The 26423-nt window shown below is 40.3% G+C and overlaps 1 protein-coding gene across 4 annotated transcripts in view; it reads right to left on the bottom strand.

Moving 5' to 3' along the window:
* FARS2 (phenylalanyl-tRNA synthetase 2, mitochondrial) overlaps positions 1 to 26423 on the bottom strand; it is a 247055-nt gene that overhangs the window by 76170 nt on the left and 144462 nt on the right. For all 4 annotated transcript variants that reach the window (XM_032181399.1, XM_032181400.1, XM_032181401.1 and 1 more), the window contains 2 exons: positions 25247 to 25407; positions 4137 to 4288 (listed from right to left, as the gene is read on the bottom strand). In XM_032181399.1, the coding sequence (XP_032037290.1) occupies positions 4137 to 4288; positions 25247 to 25407 (313 nt within the window). The remainder of the gene's footprint in view (positions 1 to 4136; positions 4289 to 25246; positions 25408 to 26423) is intronic.

Genomic DNA, 26423 nt, shown 5'->3' on the forward strand with positions numbered 1-26423 from the left:
CAAAGGAGAGCTTAAATCTGCAAGACGAACAATGAAAAACATTTTGTTCAGGGCTAAGGGATGTTTCTTGTCTATTCAGTCTGCCTTACATGTCCCCTAACACTGTTCTTGCCGTGATTTAAGTCAATTTCCTTGGCATTTCAGCAAAGCCATAACTTTTTCTTCATATCCATCTATTTATTCTTTATATGTCTAGATAACAGGAGTGTTGTAGCCATGTTGTGCGTTATCCACAATGGGTGCAGTTACACCAACTGTGGTCTCAGCACAAGCCTTATACAACATTTAGGTTACAGGAATATCCTAAAAATCAGGTGACAGTGGGCCTTACTTTCCCATCCATGTTTGGTCATGCCACCCTTTGATGGTCTTTTACCTGAAGGGCAATAGGAAGGTATCAACAGCAGACAGGATTATCCTCTGACCTTTTCATTCTCATGTACAACTCACTCCCTTTCTCAGATTCATATTCTGGATGCAAGAGTTATACCTCATAGGTACTGCTCCTCTCCTAATTAAGGATCTCATATTCACAGATTTCCTAGACTGGTGACAGATCTAAATCCCCTGACCAGTTCCCTGGGGTTCCAGTGCTGTTTAGGAGCTGGGATCCACAGGCAATCTCTTTTTATGTGACACCTCCTGCACATATCTGTAACGTGGAGAGGCATGTGGGGATTGTAGACACATGAAAAGTCCATGTTATCCTTTTAGTTCAAAACTTTTGACTTGAAAGAAGCATGTGTGATTGGAATTGTTGAGATGAAACTGAAGGGATGAAATGTGAATCATAGGGCTCTTGAACATCCCTACACAGTCTGGATTTCAGAATCACTTCATATAAAAGTTACCTACCTTTATTTAGTTGCTAAAATTTACTTCTCTACCTGGAACAGAGCACCTAGATTTCTTTGCTCTGTCTACCTTTTGCACTGGTAAACAAGAATTTAAGAGGAAATAACAGAATTCAAGAGAGGTGAAAAGAGAAGTGTATAATGTCCTAACTATTGCTAATACATTATTCCCTGATAAGGAACAAACATTTTTCCACCTCAAAGTAACATGCAATTGCAGTGTGAAATTTTCTGCTTGCAACTTTTTTACAATTGATCTAGCCCCACTAGGCTGGTATCCATCACAACTAGTTTCAGCTATCACAGAAAAAAAGACACATCTGCAGACTAAACTGAACTAAAAGTGTTTATTTTCTGGAAAGCCTTCTTCACATACCTCATGTTAGCCAGTTTACCTCAATATTGTGTCTTGTTTAGTAAATTTATCTAAGATGCATTTAGGCTGAAGGTTCTTAATTAACCTAGCACAGCAACTTGGCTTTCTCCTAAATTTAAGCTTTTCAGCAGTGAGAATAGTTCCTGCTGTATCTTTAATTACCTGTGCTTTCCTGGAAGAGCGCTCAACGTCATCACCTTATGAAGTGGATAGTCAAGATATACAACTTTTTTTTTTTTTTAATGCAGCAATATATTCCTTGTTTAAACAAATACATGTCTCATATCTTTTCCCCTTTCCTTTTCCCTGTATAGGAATACATTTTCACTGTGAATGCATGCTATAATTGCTACATACTGCAGCATGGTTATCAGTCTGAAGCCACGTGGAACCTTGAAAGGTTTCTGAACCACAGAGAAGTCTGTAGATAACTACACAATATCATAGAGACAGCCTCTATAAAGGATCTTAATTAAAAGACATCTTTCTGTGTTGTAAATTAACTTTATCTGTACAGCATTTTCTGTTTTCCCATCTTTACAGTCCTATAACTAAGAAAGGTAGTTTAAGAAGGAAAACAATACTGCCAGATGTCCTAATTCATCTCCCCTTTGCTTATACTTGCATGAAACTGGTATTTTTTAAGGATGAAAAAAGTCTGAATTTTAAATTCCAAATGTGATCAACCACAAGCATGAACTTATCACGCTGTGTATAAGTAACTAACATTCAACACAGCAGCACTACTGGCTTCCGTACCCTATACACTTTTCTCCTACCCTACGCACCAGAATCATTAAAGATTTAAGATAATGATTACAAGCATCTAGATCCATAACATTCGGATCCAACAGTAAGGATCTCTTTTATGTTAATTTCTTTGCCCAGAGGCTTTTCTGCAACACTGAATTAAAGAAGCCACTGTACCATTCCCGTGACAAGGCAATTATCTTGGAATTAAGACTAAGCAGAACACCCTTCTTTTCAAAGAGTTAGTCTTCCAAAGGCTTTGGAGAACAGACAAAATGACTTACAATGCTTATGTCATCAGTCCACAGAAGTTTTGTATCTGCACACACCCTGTTCTAAGACGAATGGGCAAAGTAGCTATTATGGTTAAGATGTTCTTTATCTGTATTTTTTTTTTAATAGGGCATATTAAAAGATTTCTTTTTATTGCTGCTGCAGTTGAATAATTTGAGGGAACTGCATTACTTACCAACAATCCCTTAGTGACACCCACCCAAATTTTTCAGACCTAGAGGAGAGAAGTGTTTCCACTCTGTAGCATCAAAGCATATCTGATGTCTGCTGAGTGAGGGTTTAATGGCTTTAGAGACAATACTAGCAAAGTCCTAAATTGGTGTGAAAATTCTCAGCGAGGAACCATCATTCCCCTCCCATTTGCAGAAGTCACAAAGGGAACCAGAGGTGTATTCCTTGCAGAGAAAGAAAAGAACTTGCACTGAACAACTGTCCTCACTGGTATATGTTCAGGATGTGTCAAAGCATATTAGAAGACAAAACACATACACTAGAAATCCAGAGTAGTGAATCCTGTCCCCACTTCACCACTCTACCAATGTGGAAGATATCATTCTGATTAAAGAAAAGGATCACAGACCATGTGCTGAGTTATGACTGATGAAGTGATACTGATGTGGCTTCTCCCTGTACAAGCAGATTTCTGAAACAGGCTACAGGAGTAATTACAGAATAACACTGCCTCTGTGAAAGGGAGCAGGGATTAAGATTTCTCCAAACCTTTATCCTTGGCAGAGATGTCCATGCTACATGCAGGATTTCCCCCCAACAAAAGTATTAACAACAAAGATGGTATCATTTGGTATCACCAGGCAGAATGTAGACAGAACACAGCAAGGAACAGAGGTGCTACATATCCCATAAACATTCAGCATGAACAAACAGAAAAGACCAATTCCAAAAATGGGTCCATCACCTCAGTTCCTACAGATAACATTAATGTTAATTCTACTATATTTGAACAGTCAGCACATCAAATTCAAAAGAACAATAGGTTTAAATACCTGGATGTAGAAAGAAATACATGTAATCTGTAGGTGTTGGAGAATAACATGAACCATTTCCCACCATCTTCAAGTTACACTACAGATAGATTTACTAACTGCCTTTCCAAAGGGATAAAAAAAACAAACTCAGAGGAGACATTATTTTAAAACCCAACTGGGTAGCCAGCAGCATATTTGCTCCTTGATTTGGAAAGAGCAAAATGAAAAATGGTGCATAGCTGATAGTCAATTTCTGATACAACAGATAGTATCAGTTAGACATGCAACCTGCACACTCAGAACTGTTGTGTCAGTACTGCTACAAAAATAAGAAGGTATTTTGAAGCCTGAGAGACTACTGTTCAAGAATATAATATCAGAAAAAAGAACAATTTTTTTTTTTTTCCTTCCTGTTGAACACCAACAATAGTCTTCTGCAACAAATCATTATCCCTGGCATTTATAGTAAAGGTCTACTAGTGAATCTGCACTAGAAAAAGAAAGGAAGAGAACAAGAAGACAAACACCAGCCGCTCAGCAAAAAGCATGACTAGGATATCAGACATATTATGGATAAGAGTGTCATGAATTGGCAGATGTAGTGAAGAATGAAGTTGTTCATTATTGTTGTGATTAAATGAGCACAACACATTGGGATTGCAGTTTCAATACCAAAAGCTCAGTACTAATGCAAAACTGAAATTCAAGATAATGTTTTTAAGTAAAAGTGTTCATTGTCAAAACTGTAGTAAAAAATGTTTCGGAGCTAAAAAAAGGAAATGCACAGATACTGTAAACATCAAGAATTTCTTGATATACAGCACTAAAATATTTATATTCTGACAACAGGAAAAATATGTTAGAAGTTTTACTTACTTTGGATGGGTAAATTCATCCAGTAGGACAACTTTTTCTATCAGGTCTCCACCAATGGTTCGGGCCAACTCATAGAAATCATTCTTGGAATATGTCTCAGAAGGCAGCCAAAAGGAGATGTCATTAATCAAAGGTGGATATCTACTGAGTGGCTAAAAAAGACAAAAAAAAAAAAGATTAAAAAGATACTTTTGCAAGCATCTGGCTTTGTCAGGAATACCTATAACTCTGTTTTGAGTTGGTATAATACACACAGTGCACATTTTGAAAGCTTTCTGAAATACTTTTGAAATGCAAGCTGACCTCATAAACAACTGAGATACAGGACTTTGTACTAGAAAATTTCTTTTAAAGATCCTTTCATAACCACTTCAATTCATTCATTCAGAGGAAAAAGACTTCTAGCTGCCAATTCCTCAAACTCACTCAATCTTCTGTTCTATCCTCAGCCAAAATCATGCAGGTAAATAACAAAGATGACACCTTTGCTCTTCCCCCCAACCTCTCTCTCTCTTTTTTTTTTTTAAATGAGGTTGAACTTACTGGTGCACTACAGTAAAAACTTGTCTCTGAAGTTTGTATAAGCATTAATTCTGCTAATTATGAGGAAGAACTAAATTAAAATACCTTTTTTTTTTTTATTTTCCCCTAAATGTTTTGTTTCTGAGATTCTAAAAGAAAGGAATAAAAGAATAAAAGAAAAAACTTGCATTTGCTAAAATTAACATTTATGAACCTGACACCCAATTTTGTTTCAGAGCTGCTTGAAAGGAAGAGATCATTTTAATACAACCATTCCTTGGGTAAAATTTCACTTTTTAAAAGCCTTTTCCCAATTTTTCACAACTTCAAAAAACCTTACCACATGAATGTACAGAATTTTTATGTATTTTATATTGTTAAATAACATTTTTTATCATTTGTAATGTCCAATTTCATGCTAAGAAAGTCATATAAATAGGTGCCTGCATATTGGAAGGTTACAAATAGGGACACACTTTGGCTTAAAGAGAGGGATCACTTCACTTCCCAGTAGATCTTTATAGGTTTTACACAAAAAATGTATTGCTAGTAGCATAGCTATTGATTCCACAAATACCACAACAATCTCTTAAATATAAAGGGGAAACCATAGCATCTTTGCTGCAGACAGAATGACCTGTTTTTGTGGTCAAAACAGTGCATCTTGTTACTTGCAAAAAAAAATAAAAGGAAGAGAAAGAAAACAAGACAATTATTAATTTTTCAGTTTTGATTAAACTTCCCTGAAGTCAGTGGGTTTCAGACTTTGTTGAGGTGTTTCGCCCTTTAAAGAAAAGAAACTGGCAATGCTCTTCTTTCATGCCATCTAGGTCATGCAATAGCTTACTCCTGCCTTCCATTAATGTATTGCATTTAGATTTTGTGTACTTTAGCACGAGGTTTTGGGGGTCTGAAAGAGAAAACAGCTTTTCTTATTTTGTGTATGTGTTTTTGACAGATGTGGTGTACACCTTGGTCCACAGATCATAGCATCTCACTCAAAAATGTATTCCTTCCCTGGGAATGTTTTATGATACAACAGTGAAATCCTAAGTGAATACCTGCTTAAGCAATAAACCTGTTAAAAAGGCAAATTTATAGCATGCTGATTTACACAAATCCTGGTCTGTACAGTGTAAACCAGTCAATAAACATATGATTAGGAATACAATGCAATTTTAAAATTAATACCTTCCCTCTCCAACCTGGTAAGTAAGTTTCAAATTGCAAAGAATTATCCAACTTGTTACAGGAATTAAATTGCCACATGAATTCACATCCTGTACATCAAATTCAAAAAAAAAAAATCATACATTAAAGCCATCATACAACAGCTTTTGATGAAATACCACAAGTTAATGAATTAAATGTAAACATTGCCTCTGCTGCATCAAAGTCACAGCTGTAAATGTTGGAAATACTCTTCTACCAACGACCTGATACACAACTTAATGTAAATAAAGTTATGATCCTGCAGTAGACACCAATATTCTCACCCCAGACTACCACTACATTTACCAGTGATATATTTCAGTAACCTACTGAGCACGTTTCAAAGCTTGTAGGGACTAATCAAAAACTCCCTGAACTCCCAGCTTCACAGTGTTTAGTTTTCAAACATATGTGGCTCATGAGCCTAAGCATGACCGCTCAGTTTGGGCACGTGGTTTCTTTCACTCCCACAGAGAGACAGAAACTGAAGAAAAATGATTATATATTCAAGTAAGTCAGTAATACCTAAAACTCAACAGGAGCACAGTACCCGTAATTCAGAGCAAGTTAGTATTAGTGAGTATCAATTTCAAAAGCAGCAGGCACATTAAAAGAGCACTCTCTTTCCCACTCTAAAAGAGGTGTACACAGGGACTCAGTATGACCAGATCTTGCAAACTTAACCTGAATACTGACTTAGACTGTAAGTGTCATCAAATTCAATATGAGAAAATTTATTCTGAGTTGTAGTAATCTGCAGGATCTGGTCTTCCTTCTGCTTTATCAGCTCTATAGGAAAACTGTTTCATTGAGTAAAACCATGGTGTTACTAACTTTGATACAGAATTGTAATTTTGTGTGCACACACTTGAATATGCTTGTGTGTGTGTTGAGGAGGGTTATGTGGACTGGAAGGACAAATGCTTAAAGCAGTAAGCATAACTTATTTATTATTAGATACTTACGCATTATCAGAGCCTTATAATACTATATATATATATACACACACAAGAGAAGGCAATGCAAGGCAATAATCCCATATTATACTTCCCCTTCACCACCTGGCTGCAGTCAATATCATTGCAGAAAGTATTATATCAACACTAAAGTCAGTATAATGATAACATTCCTAGCTCTCAAATGTATTGATCTGTTTGTTGTAGAGCTACATGAGCTACATAATTGTTTATTAGCCACACTTAAAACGTGAAGAGCATAGGACAACCGTTTCCAGATGGCAGGTCAGAATGAAGTTACTAAGGTTGCACAAAGACACCCCAGCAAACACATCCTGTGGCCTAACAAGTCCAATTGTCAATACTGTCCTCCTGTCTCAACTCCCCTGCCCTTGAACAAGAACAGTCTAAAGCCTATCAATTTTAATTGCTCTTCAGGTTCAAGGCAAACAGCAGCTCCAAAGACAGTTTTCTTATGAATTTACAGATGTTTTAGAGACCCCTCTCAAGCATCATGCGTTCTTTCTACATTTTTGTCTCAGCTGCCATGTCCAGCCACCACCTCCAACTACCTGTTCCTCACAATTTTGGTTATAAGCGCTTCTCCAGCAAAGCACTCAGAGAAGCCAACAGGACACTGGTCCCAACTCCCAGCATACCACTTCCATCCCTCATTCCACCACCTGTTCAGCCCCCTTATGTGTTTTTTTTGTTGTTGTTGTTTGTTTTTGTGTGTATTTGTTTTTTAAAGGATTAGCACGTAACCCAAAATAGGTTCAGGAGAAGGTAGAACTGATCCCACCAGCAGAACGCTGCTGCCAGGAACCGGTCAGCCCGGGCAGACAGCACTGCTGACATGGGCAGCTCGGCACCATTTCTCTGGTCACACTGCAGTTTCTTCACCATGACACTACTTTAATGCTGTATTTGCTTTCCATTTCTACAAGAAGGACATGGACCTGTCAGAGCGAGTCCAGAAGAGGGCCACAAGGATGATCAAGGGGCTGGAGCACCTCTCCTGTTAAGACAGGCTGAGGGAGTTGGGTTTGTTCAGCCTGGAGAAGAGAAGGCTCTGGGGAGACCTTACAGCGGCCTTCCTGCACCTACATGGGACCTGCTGGGGAGGGACTCTGTGTCAGGGAGGGTAGGAACAGGACAAGGGGGAATGGCTTTAAAGTAAAATAGGGTACATTTAGACTAGATATAAAAAATAAATTCTTCATTCAGAGGGTGCTGAGGCACTGGCACAGGCTGCCCAGAGAAGCTGTGGATGCTCCATCCCTGGAGGTGTTCAGGGCCAGGTTGGATGGGGCTTTGCGCAACTTGATCTGGTGGGAAGTGTCCCTGCCCATTGCAGGGGGTTGGAGCTGGATGGGCTTTAAGGTCCCTTCCAACCCAAACCATTCTGTGATTTTTGTGCTATAGATCACTGCCTCTGCAGCAGTTTACAAAAACACAGGCCTGTTCCTCCACCACTGTAGTTCACAGCCTGGTGCAGCTAGCTGAAAATTGCATTGACCAGCGGTTTATGTGTAATACGTGCTGGATGAAGAACTTCAGCACGTTGAGGCATTGGTAGACAGCTGCAAACACTTGGCCTCTGCATGGTGCCACCCTAGGGCTCTACTCTTGATGCCCTGACAAAAGCAATCATGTGGTTACCAGCAGAGTCACCTCTGCTCATCTGCACAGGACAGTCAGCTAGCCTGGGCCCAGACACCTCACCGCTGTGCAGGAGAGAGCATAGCAGGGTGGAAGCCACCTCCTCTTAAGGAAAAGGGCTGGAGACGGCACACAGTGAGTGGTGGTAGTGAACCAGCCAGCACAAGGCCACAGAACGTCTTCAGCCCAGAGTTCTGAAAACAGGAAGGCCCTCAGGGCTTTCCACAAATATTTAGTGTTAGCAAAAAAAGACATTTTTCCAGACACAGTAATTATGAGTGCAATATGCTGAGGGGACAGGAGAAGTTTTGTGATGTGGCTGTTCACTCAGGTGCTGCCAGCTACAGCTGGGGTGACACAAACAAGGGAACTACGAACATGGCAGAGGAAAAAGCTGTAGCTGCGTTTTGACAGCTGTGACACAAATGCAAGGTTAACAATGACAAGTACTAAAAACTGGGTTAGCAACTACACAACAGCCAAACTATTAAAAAGCCAACCATGCTTTACTGCCATCAGCAGTCTAGTCAGAAAAATACGAGACTTAGCAGCATCGTGGCTGCCAAGCTTTAACAGCCCTGCATTGCCCATGTTTTGGAAAAATACGTATATAAACTCTAGAGTGTTTCAGCGTAATGTAATATTCTCATTGAAATGAAAGCTACATTCCTGTAACAGCTAAACTTTTCTTAATATATTCCAGGCTGAAACAACATTCAGTGTCATCACAGGAAATTTAAACACGCAACAGGCACGAAATTTGAAGTTGCAAATTTACAACTTTAACTTAGCCCCCTGCATATAATGAAGTATCCTGTATTAGTGTGTATGCTGCTGGATTTACACTTTTGTATTTATGACCAGCGTAGACAAATTAGAGTTGCTGCAGGAAACATAATTTTGAATTTCTTGGCTGTCATGGCTTAAAATTCGCAGTTACAATGTTCCACTATGATAAGTTTTCTCTGCTTTCCTTCACGGAATTATTTTTTTCTTAGTTATATATATAGTAAGTTCTATATATTCATATGTGTATACACCCACACACATATGTATATATTTATGTACAAACATGGGCATGCACACATATCAAAAGGAGAAAATTGAGAAATTTCAACAGAGAGCTTTTATAAATTCCAGTAAGCAGATATGCAGATATGTTCAGGGATTAAACTTTTAAAAACAATGTGAAAAGACAAGTTTGGGAGTGACGCACTGTTCTGTCTTCCTGAGGGGAGCTGCAGAAGAGCATTAGACTGCAGTGATGCTCCAAGCTTCTCCATGCACAGAGGCACGCACAGTAGGATCAGCCCCGTTCGGACAGCAGTCTGCTCCCCTGACAGAGGTGCTCATCTCTGCAAGCTGACAAGATCACATACAGGTATAGGGAACACCACGTGTCCACGGGAACATCAGCTGTTCCTTGTTTAAGGCACTCTGCTTATATATAGGGACCATATTCTGAGAGGAAGAGGTTTCCTTCACGCATGGGTGAGAATGCTCTGTCCTTGGTTTGAAGATCATGTGAGCGCCTTAAGTGCCCCAAACGCTTTCAGACCATGAATTCATTCACTATTCACCATTTCTCATAGAAACAAGGAGAAAAGAGAAGAGCACAAAGGAAGCAAATGTTTCAAATGAAACTAAATATTTCAAATGAACTAAAGTGTACCTTTTTTTTTCTTCTTTTTCCACCCTGTGCATAATGTGACTGAAGATCTGTTACAGAAGAGTGGAAGGAAGACCAACAAGGGACTAAGTCGATGGGGCCAGATGGGATCCACCCAAGGGTACTGAGAGAACTGGCAGAGGAGCTGGCCAAGCCACTATCCATCATTTATCAACAGTCCTGGCTATCGGGGGAGGTCCCAGTTGACTGGCGGCTAGCAAACGTGACGCCCATCTACAAGAAGGGCCGGAGGGCAGACCCGGGAAACTACAGGCCTGTCAGTTTGACCTCAGTGCCAGGGAAGCTCATGGAGCAGATCCTCCTGAGAGTCATCATGCAGCACTTGCAGGGCAAGCAGGCGATCAGGCCCAGTCAGCATGGGTTTATGAAAGGCAGGTCCTGCTTGACGAACCTGATCTCCTTCTATGACAAAGTGATGCACTGGGTGGACGAGGGAAAGGCTGTGGATGTGGTCTATCTTGACTTCAGCAAGGCTTTTGACACCGTCTCCCACAGCATTCTCCTCAAGAAACTGGCTGCTCTTGGCTTGGACTGGCGCACGCTTCGTTGGGTTAGAAACTGGCTGGATAGCCGGGCCCAAAGAGTCGTGGTGAATGGAGCCAAGTCCAGTTGGAGGCCAGTCACTAGTGGCGTCCCCCAGGGCTCGGTGCTGGGGCCGGTCCTCTTTAATATCTTCATCGATGATCTGGACGAGGGCATCGAGTGCACCCTCAGTAAGTTTGCAGATGACACCAAGTTAGGTGCGTGTGTCGATCTGCTTGAGGGTAGGAAAGCTCTGCAGGAGGATCTGGATAGGCTGCACCGATGGGCTGAGGTCAACTGCATGAAGTTCAACAAGGCCAAGTGCCGGGTCCTGCACCTGGGGCGCAATAACCCCAAGCAGAGCTACAGGCTGGGAGAGGAATGGTTGGAAAGCTGCCAGGCAGAGAAGGACCTGGGAGTGATGGTGGATAGTCGGCTGAATATGAGCCAGCAGTGTGCTCAGGTGGCCAAGAAGGCCAACGGCATCCTGGCTTGTATCAGGAACAGTGTGACCAGCAGGGCTAGGGAGGTGATCGTCCCCCTGTACTCAGCTCTGGTGAGGCCGCACCTCGAGTACTGTGTTCAGTTTTGGGCCCCTCGCTACAAGAAGGACATCGAGGTGCTTGAGCGGGTGCAGAGAAGGGCGACGAAGCTGGTGAGGGGCCTGGAGAACAAGTCCTACGAGGAGCGGCTGAGGGAGCTGGGCTTGTTCAGCCTGGAGAAGAGGAGGCTCAGGGGCAACCTTATCGCTCTCTATGGGTACCTCAAGGGAGGCTGTAGTGAGGTGGGGGTTGGCCTGTTCTCCCACGTGCCTGGTGACAGGACGAGGGGGAATGGGCTAAAGTTGCGCCAGGGGAGTTTTAGGTTAGATGTTAGGAAGAACTTCTTCACTGAAAGGGTTGTGAGGCACTGGAACAGGCTGCCCAGGGAAGTGGTGGAGTCACCATCCCTGGAAGTCTTTAAAAGACGTTTAGATGTAGAGCTTAGGGATATGGTTTAGTGGGGACTGCTAGCGTTAGGTCAGAGGTTGGACTCGATGATCTTGAGGTCTCTTCCAACCTAGAAATTCTGTGATTCTGTGATTCTGTAAAATTCAGGGTGGATAGGTCATTAAGTAACTATTAAGCAGAGTGATCCAACCACATTTTTGGTTCAGCAACTCTCATTGCTATCAGCTAGATGAGTAAAATTAGAGAAGGATCACACTGCTTTCATACCTGCTCTTCTGTTTGCCAACACAGTAGATAGTGTACTTGAGCTGGACAGTTAGATACAGCATAACAGGTCTTTTGTCTTAAAGGAAATTGCTTCTTTCATGGCATTCTGGTATCTATAGTATTACTAAAACAAATATCCTTTCTTTTACTACTTTAGTGATTTATTTTTTTTCATTTTAAAGCAAGTATTAGGGACAGCATAAAAAGTTGAGCTACTGAACAGAACTGGGTGTACACCAGCTTACACACAATTCATCATAGGCACGGCAGCAGTACCACTCAATCAGGACTTCTAGGGGCTCTGTGATGGGGAAAAGGGGAATTTTTTTTGTCCAAAACATTCCTACAGATGTCCCCATTTTCCCCTCTTGTTACTTTCTAACCAACCTAGTTACTTCTTGTTCCCAAAAGTTCTGGTTTGTGGTCATTGACTGAAATGTTTGATTTCCAAGCTGTGTTTAGGAACCCCAGTTACGACCTTGTTCTTCACTTTCAGAAGAGAACCCAAGTGAAAGCTACAATCTGCCACAAGAAGCATTTGCCTACCAATACTGCAGCTGGATAGACTTGCCAGCCCAAATCAATCAAACATTATCCCAGTTTCCACTCCAGCCACTGCAGTTCACATCCCTTCATTGGGACAAAAAGGAGGATGAACATCAGACTCCCTTCTAGAGATCGATACCTTGAAGAAACTCATGCGTCTGGCAGAAAGACACACTTGTTTGTCAGCAGCAGCCTCCATAATTAAAACAGCATTGGGTTACAAATCACTGCTGTTCCTCACCTTGACAAAACACTCTCTTTGCTTTTACCTCCCTCATCCCTGGGGAAAATCAGTAACGGAATTACAGAAATATAGGAAGTACCTTGTGGAAAGTACAAGAAAGGAAACAACATTATCAAGAAACACAGTAAATTGAACTGCTGTCAAATGTAAAAAAAAAACAAGCAAATGCTGTTCCAGATGCAGGAAGAATAGGGAGGTGCCATGGGGCACTGACTGACTTTCTAGCTAAGTCTCAGCCATCAGTGAGGGAGGGAGCAGCTGCAGCCCATCAGCAGGAGCTGTGGCTTCCTGCACGGCCAGGTCTGTGGACCAGATCCCTCTCAGCTGTACAGTGCAGTGCCATCCAAGCTCCATCCCCTTCCCACCTAAGCTAAGCCCCACGGGGTCTCATTGAAGATGACAGTTTCTCTCTTCAGCCATGTTACAGGTTCCCTGAAGATGCAAAAACAAGAAAAGAGCTTAAATGCCCTGTGTAAGTGATCACCAGGTGATATCATCTCAGTCAGTCACCTTTTCCAATGCTAATGAAGAAGTGTTGAAAAGAAAAAAAAAAAAAAACAAACACAAAACAAAACAGAGATTCATCACAAGTGCACACACACATGCACGTGCACAAGAATAAATAAGACCTTTCTTGCTAAAAGTTACAGCTTATTATAGAGAAGTCTGCCTGACAAAGCAAAGTCAATACCTGATATGACACTGAAAAATTAAGATGGGTAACAGCCAATGAAAAAATTAAACTCGTTAGATAAGCTGCTCCACCTTTTCCAAGTGCTAGGAAGAATTCACAAGAAGACTGATGCTGTGGCAGAGTGAGTGAGTAGAAAGCTTTTAGGTTAAAGAAGTTCACCCAGAATTACTATTAGTTATTACACCTCTGAGGTGCCACTGGAAAGAGACTGTGTTCTTAAACATTGTCTTAAATTGCAAGTATTTTATTTTACAGTCAAGCTCATTTAAATTTGTCACAGACAATGCTCCAAGTTTAAAGCTGCAATACACTTTTCTGAGTGCAAATAAATATTTTAAATAGACCTTATGGTAAAAAAAAGAGAGAAACAATGCATGGATTTTTTGATGTTTTCCACATACAAAAGAGCCACTTGTATTGCCACTGAAAAGCTTATTTTTATATTACAGTAAGGAATTGAAAAAGTGCAGGAAGACATAAAGAAATAAAAGGATTGACCTACTCTTACGAAAAGCAGGGTTATCACAGTGTTGCTGTGCACATAGTATAGCAATATTTCCAGGTACCCATGCACTTGAGTATCTGGATATGCGTTGCCACTTGCAATCTGATTATGGAAAAGACAAAAAGATGAATACAAATGACTCAATACTGGTGAAGAACACACCGCTCTGTGCTTGACTAGCTAAAAATAACTTCTTTTTCCCAAGAAGAGATAGGACTCACAGGAAGAACCACCAAAAGGGAATTTTGCTCTACTACTGACTCTCACATCTTCTCAGCTTCTTACAACCCCCTTTTGAAAACAGCAGGGTGAAGAAGAGATAAGCTTGACATGTTCTTTTGGCAGCTCTAGGTCTATCGTGGAAAATACATAGTCTACTCATGCTTCTTTCCTCAGGCTGTTGGTTGACAGTCTGCTGAGCAAACTGGTTTCACGGTGCTAATATTCTCCCATTTCACACACATAAATTATCATCGCAAGTCTATTAAAAGCAAATAAAAACTTCTTATGGTATCACTTTTTCATTTAAGCAGTTGCCATCAGAGAATTGTTCTGACACAAAGAGGAACAGATGGGATGACCCATGTTATGGTGTCCTCTACAGAAAATGGGCAAGACTGTGTCATAGGGAAAGAATCCAGCAGATTTGGAATCTTCAAAATGGGTACACAGTATTATCTCTTCCCAGGCCCAGCCTGTGTCAAGAAAGTGGGATGGAGATGTATAAATTTCCAGAGTCCTGAAAGAAACCTTTTTTTTTTTTTTTTTTTTTTTAAATCATGAAACCTGGTGATAGCTGCTGCGTCAGCAATTTTGAAGCAACACCAAGCCTCATAATCAACACCTAAAACTGCTTTTTGCACAGTCTGTCCATATTCTGTCTGTCCTTTCTACCCAAATCTCCTGCTCCAGAGGTATAATCACTGTCAGGTTTTCTGTAGTAGGAATGAAAATGGGAGAGAAGACACAGACCACAGAAAACAAACTGACAGGGAACGAGGACTGTGTGTCCCAACCCTGCATTTTTCTAAGAACTATCTTGCATGGCTGCAAGGAACAGACAATAAACTGGTATAAACCAGCAAACCCCCACCTTCTCAGCAGACACTAAGAATTTGTTCTTTGGCAGTGCTGAGCACCTGCAGTTGCTGCAGACATTCAGCATTTCTCATGCTCACAAGTTGGGTTTCCTCCTTTCTGTTGGTTTTGTTTGCATGTGGTGTGTTTTTTTTATCATTATGCTTAATAATAATGCTGAGATAAATAGCTCAGTGTAGTAAAATACTGCACACATCAACAATTCATATAAAAGATTTATATCGAAATAAAAAATGCAAGCATTTGGAAAGAGACTGCAGCAATATGAAGATGTATTTCTTCCAAATACGTAACATAAAAATGGAAACAAATTGCACCCAACATTTTATTTCAGCTTAGACAAGAAATCTCATCTAATGTGCTGCTGATTGTATTTCCTTTTCTGCTCATTAACTCCCCAATTCTGGAGAGCTGTTGTTTGAACGGTGAAGCTCCAGAACACCTGAATGTGGCTTGTACCATAATAAGTACAATCACAAATCTCACAGGCACATGTGAGTCCTGAAAAAGTCCTTCTGTCCTGCCTAACAAGCTGTATTTTTTTCTTTCCCTCCTAAAAAGCACAGAGATTTCCAGAAAACATTGATGATGTTTCATACTTCTTTTACAGAGGCAACTTCACATGGGGCCCTGGACATTGCTACAGTTGTCAAAGAACGAGAAAAAAATGTCCTCATCCTTGCACCCTTCTCAGTCTTATGAGCTAATCTGTATTGTATGGAAAATACTACTGTAGATAACATCCAAAAAAAAAAAAAAAGTCTACGATCCCTAGGAAATAAAAAGAGCTTAACTGCTATGTATAGAAATTTATCTGAGCAGATGAGTTGTAGTTTTGAAAAAATTTCCTTGATTTCCAGTGCCTCTGAAACATATGGGTTTCCTTCTTCATTTGGAGAAAATGCAGTGCCACACACAGCTCAGGTTCCAATGTCTTCTGGCCAAATCCAGCATTTCATTCTTCAGAGTAGTCAACTTCATTTTTTCCCACACTCAGTACTAAATCATACAAATGACAACCTCAAAAGAGGTAAACTAGAGAGAGACTAAAATGAAAGGCTCTACTTTCTTACTCAATACTCAGAAGAGGGAGAAAAGTCTTTCATTTTTCCTTTCAGACAGACTTAGAGCATCCCCAAAGCTACATTCTTGCTATAGAGTAACACTTAGAAAACGACAAAGATGCCAAAACAGTCCAAGAAGCCAAGAACAGCCCAAGCCATAAAAGCACAAGAAGTACACTAAATGTTTAAATATTAAAATACAAAATGTAAAGAACAGTTATAGTGGTAAGTACACACCCGATCAAACCCCTATGAGCAGGATACTTGTCCAGGAATGCTATTTCTTTCTTCTTGCTTTACAAGAAAATTGGTTCGTTATTCCTGATTTAGGAGAAGAGGGATATGTGGGGATAGTTATACAAAGCAAATTTAATCCACATGCAGGAGGATGCAAGCAATCCTCAGAAGAGGTATTTTTCTCCCATTATTTAATTTTTGAAAAATTGTGAAAGCAAGACCAATCCTCTGCAGCATACACACACCGAAACATGAGTTACTTTTCACATTCTGTTTTAGGTAGTCACTACTATGATCCATGAGGATGAAAGAAATTGAGGGCAGGTACGATAAGAATAACACAGGTTTTCCCAACCGTGCCCTCTCTTGTTTGGCTGTTCTCTGTAGCCTAATTCATATTCTGATCAGAGAAGTAGGAGCTGAAAATCAGGGTTTTATTAATACCATGTACTTCAGAAAGGTGCTGTTGTTCGTGAATACACACACATGCATCCAGACATATTATCCCCAGCCCTCATTTCCCTGTGACACTTCCAGCTAAGCTGCAATGGCTAATCATGTTGCAGACGATGACTGCAGGGGTTTAAGCATGATTTTAGAGACCATTTTATCAAAACCTCTTTATAAGATGCATCTTTTGTGCACAAAACATTTGCACAAATGTTAAAAACAGCTATCAAGTAAAATAATCTTTAACAAAACCCAACCATTTACAGAAAAAATAATAAATAGAGCACATCTTTTCCTACTGATTTCACTATCTCTTCTAAACACTTATTTGGTAGTGTATGCACACTAATACAGATCTGTGAATCTCTAAAGCCACACACATATATTGCAAGAGCTTAGGTACATGTTAAACAGGAGTTTATTCTTTTATCAAACACATAATGTACACTCACAAAGATATATTTAACCTTGCAGTAGGAATGCAGATTCTCACATTGTGATAATTACAGGACTGCCAGGGTATCATTGGGTAGACAGAGCACAAAACCATAGCCCCTGCCCTGAAGAGCTTTCTGTCCTGGGATGGTATTGGAGAGGTACACTGTAACTACATTGCAACTGTAAACACCAGGGAAAACAGAATTATTGAGTAGGGAAACTGAGTTACTTGTCAGGTCAGGTCCAACGACAAGTAGTTGTCATGGTGGCTACTTCTAGCAAGAGTTCTATTCACCACACTGTAATTACACCAATATTTGAAAAATGTTGGCAAAAGTGTATGGGTCATCCTCCTTATTACCTGTATACTTTTGTAGACAGTAAAACTGAAAGCACTGAACACTCATAGATTCCTGCTGAAACCAACTGCAGCTGGTTCTCATAGTTACACATATCCAATCTGAAATCTAATATTATTTTAGATTTCCAGGTTTATTTATATTTAGTCAATATACTAATGTAAAATTAATATAGTATTAATTTTATGTGGGTTTCAGCATATATATCGCTGCTGGAAATTGCTCCGTGGCTTATTTAAGCACTCTGTATAACCATTACACTTCATCATCTGGGATGCAATAAAGATTGGTTGATATATTCAGTAGCAGAATTACTCATTTGTGAGCTGTTTGTTTTAAAGAGCCTCAACCAGTCAAACAGCAAATATACAAGGTTTAGAGATCAGAGCAAACCACAGTAACACATGCTTTTGGAAGCTCATCACACTTTTTCCAAAGTAATCATTTAAATAGTATCAGGTATGCTTTGACTGGGCTGCACTGGCTTTTGCCAGCAGCAAAATGAATCTACACACTGTAACAGTACACCACAGCAGCACCGGTAACTGGAAATTCATTTTTGATTTACATGATACTGGAAGATTTGTTTCGGGGAGGATTTCAGCTCAAAACAGTCAAGGTTACAGTCACTTCTTTTCCTTTAAAAATAAAATTCAGAAGAAAGTCCCCAGTGGTCTGTTCCCAGTTGCTGGGAATCTTTCAGTTGTATTGACAACATTCCTGCTGGGTATACCACATTTTCCAAGTGTTCACCGAGCATCCTCTAAACAAAAAACATGTTCTAAATTCAGTGATACCTGAGATGGGCATTCTTGAGGCACTATTTTTTTTCTTTTGTTTGTGCCAAAGCCTTTTACTGGATACACTGTGGATGTTATCCATAAAGACTTGAGAGGCTGGATTTCTGCCATTATATTTCAACAGAGTACAGAGAAGCAGAAAAATTGTGATCTTGACTCTTTCATTTGTTGTTTTAAAAAGGCAATGCTCCATCTTTTAAGTGAGAGTATTCTTACATGATTTGCACAAAGGACAATAGCAAACACCTGGTTTGGGAAGATATGAAGAGCCCAGTTTGAAATCCACAGGACACGTTTACAGACTCAGTGGCCTTTGGATCTCATGGGTAGAGCACAGTTGTCTTTGACTTCGGATGCCACCTCTGGAGTCTAAGCTACATGTATTAATCCAAGTTACTTTGTCATTTCTCCTCTAGTCCTTGACTTTTCTTTCAATTACTTCCAGACTCCTTCCTTCTTTCTCCTCCAGGACTGCGGTTTTGGATCTCTTGGAGGAGGAAAAAGTGGAAGACTCCCAGGTAGCAGAAGCTCCTCTTTCCACCCAAGCTGCTCACCTCCCTCACTGATCCACGGCCTTTCCCTTGTGCTGCTTCTGCATTCAGGTCACAGCACTATCACACACTATTTAGCAGCAAAACCACCTTTATGAGTGACCTGGTGGTGGAAATAGAGTGTTTCCTCAAAAAATCTGCAGAATAACACCAAATACTGGGGGCTGATAAATTCAGTAACCAGACTGCCATCCAGAGGGACCTAGGCAAGCTGGAGGAATAAGCCAAGAGGAACCTTACAAAATTCAGCAAGGACAAGCGTAAAGTTCTGCACCTGGAAAGGAAAAGCCCCCAAGCCACAGCAACAGAAAGGGTTGGAGACTGACTGGCACATTAAACTCTTACTGCCTGTAACAGCCGTTTTGAAGGTTTTCTCTGTTTCAGCCCTACAAGGCACTGATCACTCTTGGTTACATCCTAGGAAGTAAGAGATCTCTGACCTGAAACTATTTAATCATTTAGGATATGCTTGACTTTCAGAACAGGAGCTAACCCATTGATTTAAATGGGACTGCTTGCAAGTTTAAGGCTCAGCATGTGCTTCAGTACTTTGCCTGACGGAGGCCAGAGGGCTCACGTTCCTGAAGCTTCAATACCAGCACTGGCTACAAATGATACAAGAGACAACACCCTGATGAAAGAAGACTTGATGATCAAGCAATTTCTAATCCAATCGCACAGCTCAGTACAGGGCCTCCACAATGAAGATGGTATTTTTGTCTTCTTTCTCTTGCTACCCAAAATGAAAAAAGAGCTTAGCAATGTTCTGCAGAGTATACAGGCAAACCTGAGATGATACATAGCACTGTAAAGGTTTTATTGACATTCACTTAAGATGATCTACGTAAGTCATTCATAAAAAAATTCAACCTTCCCAAAGTCAGGCCAATAAAATATTTATGCTACACTGTCATCTGTTCTGTTGTACCTCCACATGCACACAAACACACAAACACACTTTATATATCTTCAATTACAGTAAAACTAATTAGACAATAAATCACAATTGAGGCTGTACCCCATTTGTTCAGACATACAAGTTGAATTTACATACTAATGGTTGTACATTTGCCTTTAATAGATGCACTATTAGAATGTAAACATAATAAATGAATAACCATTTAAGAATGGAGTTACCTAATCTTGATGAAAAATATCTGAAAATGTAGCTCCCAGTGAATCTATTTATTCTTTTATTGGAAAATAAAGCTAATCACAGACTAAGATCCTAAATATAATTTATGGGGAATAGCATATTAATGATGGATCAGACAGACTCATTCTTTGCAGTGAATGTAGTAAGATAAAATTTTTTGAAATAACTGGCTTACACGAGATGCTCTCCCTTTCAAGCACAGAATAAAGGACAGACTATGATGGTTGAATTTACAAAAGTTTCCCCCTAGACCTGCAAGTGCATTTTATTTTCAGCATCTTCTACAGCTTCAGGACAAGCTACCTGTCTCACAGCAACAATCAAGTATGTGCACAAGAAAGATGCACAGGGATGATGACTGTCTCAGTAAACCAAAAAGCACACAGAAACAAAGTAAAAAAGTTGCACTGTGTAACTGGGAACATGAGTGCTCATGTGTTCAGCAAACAGAGCAAACCGGGCTACTGGATAAATACTTTGTCATTAGAATAGGGGTCTAATTCCTTATGGCACACTGAGCAAAGGCAAATGGAAGTGAGTGAGGCTCAGCATTTGCTACCTAGCACAGGAGAAAGGCAAGCGCACCTTGTTTTCCTTCCCTGTATAACGAATGATTTTTTTACACAACACCTTTGCGAAGATGTCCTTTTTCTCATCTCTGCTAACCTTGACTGTTCACTTTCCAAATCAGAGACAGTCTCCTAGGTTAGGACCACAAACTACAGCTGTGCAGGAGGTGAATGGGGCGTCACTTCAAGCTGCTTGTCAGCTCTCTTCACTCCACTGCCAAAGGTTACTGGCCCCTCAGGTCTTTGAGCAGAGTTGTTCTAGGACTTCTGCCTATCCTGGCTCCATCAAAATGATCCTGGTTGGAAAGTCTACTGTTTTAAGCAGAAGCTAAGTTTTTTGGAGGGGAAAAAAACAAAACAAAACCAAACCAAAAAACAAAACCCACAACCAACTCTAGACAGACTGCATGGGCAAGCAGATACAAGAAAGGTACAGCCACTCAGGTGATGGAAGGGGGTGCTGAGTAGCTGGTGGTGCTAGGGCTATTGCAGAATGTAATAGGGCTACTGCAGAATATTATAAATAACACAGAAACAAGGAGAACAAGAAGAAAGAAACTCTTATAATCTCACACAGGGGGGTCTGCATTTTAGCTAGGAATCTGGTCCAGATACCCTCTGTACTACTCTTTTCCTTCGAACAATATAAACATACTTCTTTCTGACCTTAGTCCAGGCCACAGGGCTCACCTGTGACCAAAATAATTATTTAAAACCACACCAGCAGCAGCAACCACTGGCAGTATCAGATGAAAGTGACTTTGTGAAGAGAAAATGCATCAGCAGTCAATTGACACGACATGCTGCTTGCTCGCTGTGGCAGTGCAATGATGGAGGTTCCAGGAACTGTCCTGAAGTCCATTCGTCTTAATCAACACCTCTGGGCACACTGCACTTCATCTGAACTGTGAGTACCTTCCTTCCCTAAACGTCATTTCATTTTTGTACCTTTCCCTGAGAGTTGTCAGCCCACAGACACATCTTTTTCTTGTAAGAATGCAGGCTCAGCATGGACCGAAAAGCAAATACATGCAGCTCTCCTCAGAGCTCTGATGAACAGAAATATAACACAGCATACTAGATCAGATCCAAACCATTGTTTTACTATGTTACACCTTGCAGGGGCTCACTTTTTCCTGCCCTGTCCATTCTCAGCTTTTCATTTCACAGCCTGAACAGCAGCCCTACACATGAGTGACTGAAGGCAAGTAACTAGCCTCTGATCCCCCACACTGCTGTGACTTGTGTCAAATTATAGCTGGAGTGGTTTAGGTAATCCTCATCGACACCACAGTCTGATCTGTGGGGAGCAGCCCTCTAACACTGCTCTGCTGAGTGACCGCAATGGTACAAGCACTGTCAGTTTTCTAGGCAGCTTTTTGACCCACTGAAGCCTACATGCATAAATTGAGCAACTGATGACACATGAAGAAGCCTGACATATTCAGGCTGTTAAAAGGCCGAAAACATACTTTAAGTCTCAAGAAAATATTCAAATTAAATTCCATTTTTGAACAAGAGTATATTTAGCCCAGCTGTTATTAAAGGTTACTGCTGTTCACTGTGGCCTTCATCTGTTTGAAGAACATTTTAATGAACAGAAAGAAAAATACCTGTGTTGGTGGATAATCAGATTATAAGAAGGAATAGGAGAAATATCAGAAGGTTGAGAAGTCTATCTCACTTAAGCACATGAAGAATGGACATTTGCCCAGGCCTTGTGGAACTGTAGGATTCAATCTGTGTAATGAAAGGCTCTCAAAACATCTGGTCTATCTTGGTTCAGTTCAGTAAGGCTGAAAAATACTGCACGGCCTTGCCTGTAGAAAATCAAACACTTTTCTAATATCCATCATGATTTCTTAAACATCAACACTGCAAGACAGCCTAAAAGTTCTCTTTCAAATAAAATATGAATAAACCATGTGATTCATTAATTTTGTCTCTTTAGAAAGCAGTCAGGTGCAGAAGGTCTGCTAACTTGGTTTTACAGCATAACTGAAAAATAACGGAGAACAGAAAGAGAGAAAAACTGGCTTATTAACTCCCATCACCCAAGATCTAATGGTAGCACTGAATATTATTTCACAATAATCTCATTTGAAGAGTCACTTACCCTAAAAAATGCAATGCCAGTATGTACTGGCAGTATGTTTTGAATTGAGTTCGAAAGCCTCAATATAAGACACCATGTGAAAAGTGGATACAGAGTTTCTTTTAAACAACAACAACAACAAAATCAAGCTTGACACTACTCATCTTTTATACTGAGAGACAGAGTTAAAAAATATAAAGTAAGGATTAGGGAGAATTATTCTGCCAAAGCTGAAAACAGGACTTCCAAGTGGAGTACGTGTGGGTTTTTTATGGGGTTGAAAGTGAGAGAAAGCGAGAGAAGAAAAAAATGGAAACAAATTAAAAGGATACCAAGAAATGTTTGATACCAGTGGAAAAAAAACACTTTCTGAAACATTGGCCAGATTCTTTCTTTAAAATGGATAAAGAAGAGACTCGAAGTGTCTTTCCATCCCTATCCCACACTTCTTAATCCCCTAATCGTTCTACTTTTTCATTAGCCTATTTGTTGGGATATGACAACTGGCAGCGCATTAATATGATAGAGCAACAGCTAATTGGCCGGTAACATTACTCCAGCCCTTCTCTATGGACCAAGTTAGAGCACAATTGCAACTGATAACTCCTTTTCCTTGAAGGAACTGCATCACATCTCCTGAGTCACGTTATTACTTCAAAGTGTGTTTCAACCAACAAGGTTCAATTTCATGGCTATCTTTACAACATCAAATAATCAGATTTCTAGGATGTAGAACTTCTCTCCTCATTCCAAGTTGAATCAATGCCAGTTGAAAACAGCCCTGCTCAGCAAAAAGAAATGTTTAAAGACCTTGTCACCACCCTCCTGTTGATGATCCAGTTAACAAGCAAAAAAGTGAAAAACCACATGCTGCTCAGTTAATGTTACCAAACAGCAGCAAGTAGAAAAAAATAGCAAGGAAGGGAGGAAGGGAGGGAGGGAAAGAAAGAAAGAAGAACATTTCTATCACCTTTAGCTTCCTAAAAGCTGCTCTTTCCTCTGAGTTTACCCACGCCCCTGTTACCTTCAGATCGGTTCACTACTCCTGACTTTATCTGAAGCTGAACATGAAAATGATACACAACCTAAAGAAGCAGCCACTCAGTACTCTCTCTGGCTTACCTTCAACATCAGATCATGTCATCCTGACAATCTGGGCCTTCTCCCAAATACCCAATCTACCATTAATAGTAGGTTGAGACTTGGATCCTCAATTTTAAAGAAAGCAAGAAATCTCATTTTAGTTCCATCAGAGATCAGACTGTAATCTATAAACCAAGCCACAATCCATGTTCCTCAGGAGCAATGACACCCAGAAAGATACAGGCCGAAATGAAGGACACTTGAGCATCCCTTGTTGAAAAGAACAACATTCTGTAGAAAATGTGTGAAACCTACAGACAGACCTACCTTCAAGAAACATGGCAAAATCTGCCTTCTTTCTGTAAGTGACAACTACAATCTGACTGCACCATCACCAGCATCACAAAAGCAAAAGGCACAAAGAAAATCTACTCAAACAACATTCTGACTCTATCAGAGAAGATGTGCCAGCACTGCTATGAACTCAAAAATGGATGCTGCTACTGATTTGATGTAGAGACTGCTCAAATACCGTCTCAGCATTATCACTGTTGATTTCCCCTTTTATATTTTCAATTGTTAAAAAACCTATTCAAGCCGTTCACAATGCAAGGAAAATGGTAGAAGGCAGCAGCAATATGCATTCTGATGCTTTAGTACTTCAGACATCTGTTATCAGACATCTACACAGCTGTCAGCTCAACTCTCCCAAAGATGGGTGATAACAGCTGACTTTAGCCTTCCTGCGATGACACAGAAGAACATTATGGAAGTAACACTTCCACTCAATCCAGTTTTCCTTGATTACTTTGCTACTACAAGAAGGAAGATAAGTTGCCAGCTTTGAAAGCAAGTGAAGCCTCAGGAGAGGAGTTACAAAAGAAACAGAAGTTGAACCTGCACTCTTCCCCCACTAGCACTTGGAGGAAAGAGCCAACATACTGAAGACATTGGTGCATGTTCACAACGCATTTTGCTGATGTTGAACAGCGCAACTCACAATGACTTCAATGAACACAGAGTGAAAACAAAAGGGGGTTATTGGGAATGTATTACAATATTTGAAAGGTTGGCATCAAACAGGTTTTCATAATGATACAGAATTACAGCCCCAGTTCAAGAATACACCCAGTTCAGTCACAGGCCTAAATCAATCTCCATTCTGGACAGATTTAGATTTTAAATACAGGCTTATTTATTACTCAGAACAGAGATATTCACTGAGTATCAGCAGCAACTCAGAACATTATCTGGCTGAAAAAACGTTATAAAAAGCCTTTTTTTTTTTTTTGCAGTTTATGAGAGAATCATGATAGTTGGAAAGCTGTTGCTTTAAAACCTAATTTGTTAATGACACAGAATTTTAATTGTATGATATTCTCTAGGGCTACCCGCACTTCTTACCTATGGAAAATTATTTTCATATATACATTACTTTACCTGAAATTTTATTTTTTGGCAAATGTGAGGCACAATAAACTGCTTCAGGAAGCGTTCATCTTCACTCCAGAACAGTCGGATGTCAGGAATATCATACAGGATCATGGCCAGCCTCTCCAAACCCAAGCCAAATGCCCAGCCAATTTTATCCTGAGCACCAGCTGCAATAAAGAAACAAACAAAATAAAAATTCAAAAGCTTAAATTCACAACATGAAAAATTGCTGATAAAACATTCACCTATCTCCCAAGAAAATAAAAAAAAAAAAAAGAAAGAAAGGTAGAATGGCAAAACAGAAATACCTCCAAGCAACTGGCAAATTAAAGATCTACAGGCTTATGGACACATCCCAAGCAGCAAGACTGGGCATATCACTGAGTCCAGGACTCAAAAGTGGGAATAAAGCTGCACCCTTTGCTCTCTGCGTCCAAAGTTTCAGACAGAGTTTGAGAAACGCTGCAGAACATTACACAATGCTTTACTAGGCTTAGAACTCTGCTCCACATCCAACTTGACTGTGTTTTACAAGACATGTAACCACGAATTTCCTATTCAGGATATTTCACGTGGGCTGACAGACCAGCCAAGCCTATGCAGCATTAACATCATTGTCAACAGTTGAGAGGATCAAAATTGCCTCTTTTGAGGCACGTAGCAGAAGCAGGGCAATGGCCTTCAAGGCCCTGTCACGCTGGCATCACACCTCTAACCGGAGAGCTCCTGGGCCGCTGCCCCCAGGGAAAGCCACCACCCCCACATACAGAAGTCCCTGTTGTGCAGCACTAAATATAAAAAGACAAGAATATTTCATACAGAAGAGCTTTACAGATATTAATGATGCAACATTTCTGTCAGGAAATATTCATACCTTCTTAATTTACAGAGCAGGAACACTGAGTTATTAAACAGTGGTGTTTTGTTTTTTTTTTCAACATCAGGAACCATCTCCATGTTCAGGCATCATTCCACCAATTTTCAACAAAGCCAAGAGCCCAGCAGCTCTGCCAAGGCTCACAGCTTTTTCAAATGTAAACAAAAGCCTTAATAAATGCACTTAGGCTGAAAGTGCACGTGTGACAGGCTTGCCAGCAGAACCAGGGAGGTGACTCTCCCCTTGTACTCCGTTCTGGGGAGGCCACACCTCGAGTACTGTGTGCAGTACTCAGAAAGAGCAGTC

Source organism: Aythya fuligula, chromosome 2, assembly GCF_009819795.1.
Source record: "Aythya fuligula isolate bAytFul2 chromosome 2, bAytFul2.pri, whole genome shotgun sequence".
NCBI classification, from domain to species: domain Eukaryota; kingdom Metazoa; phylum Chordata; class Aves; order Anseriformes; family Anatidae; genus Aythya; species Aythya fuligula.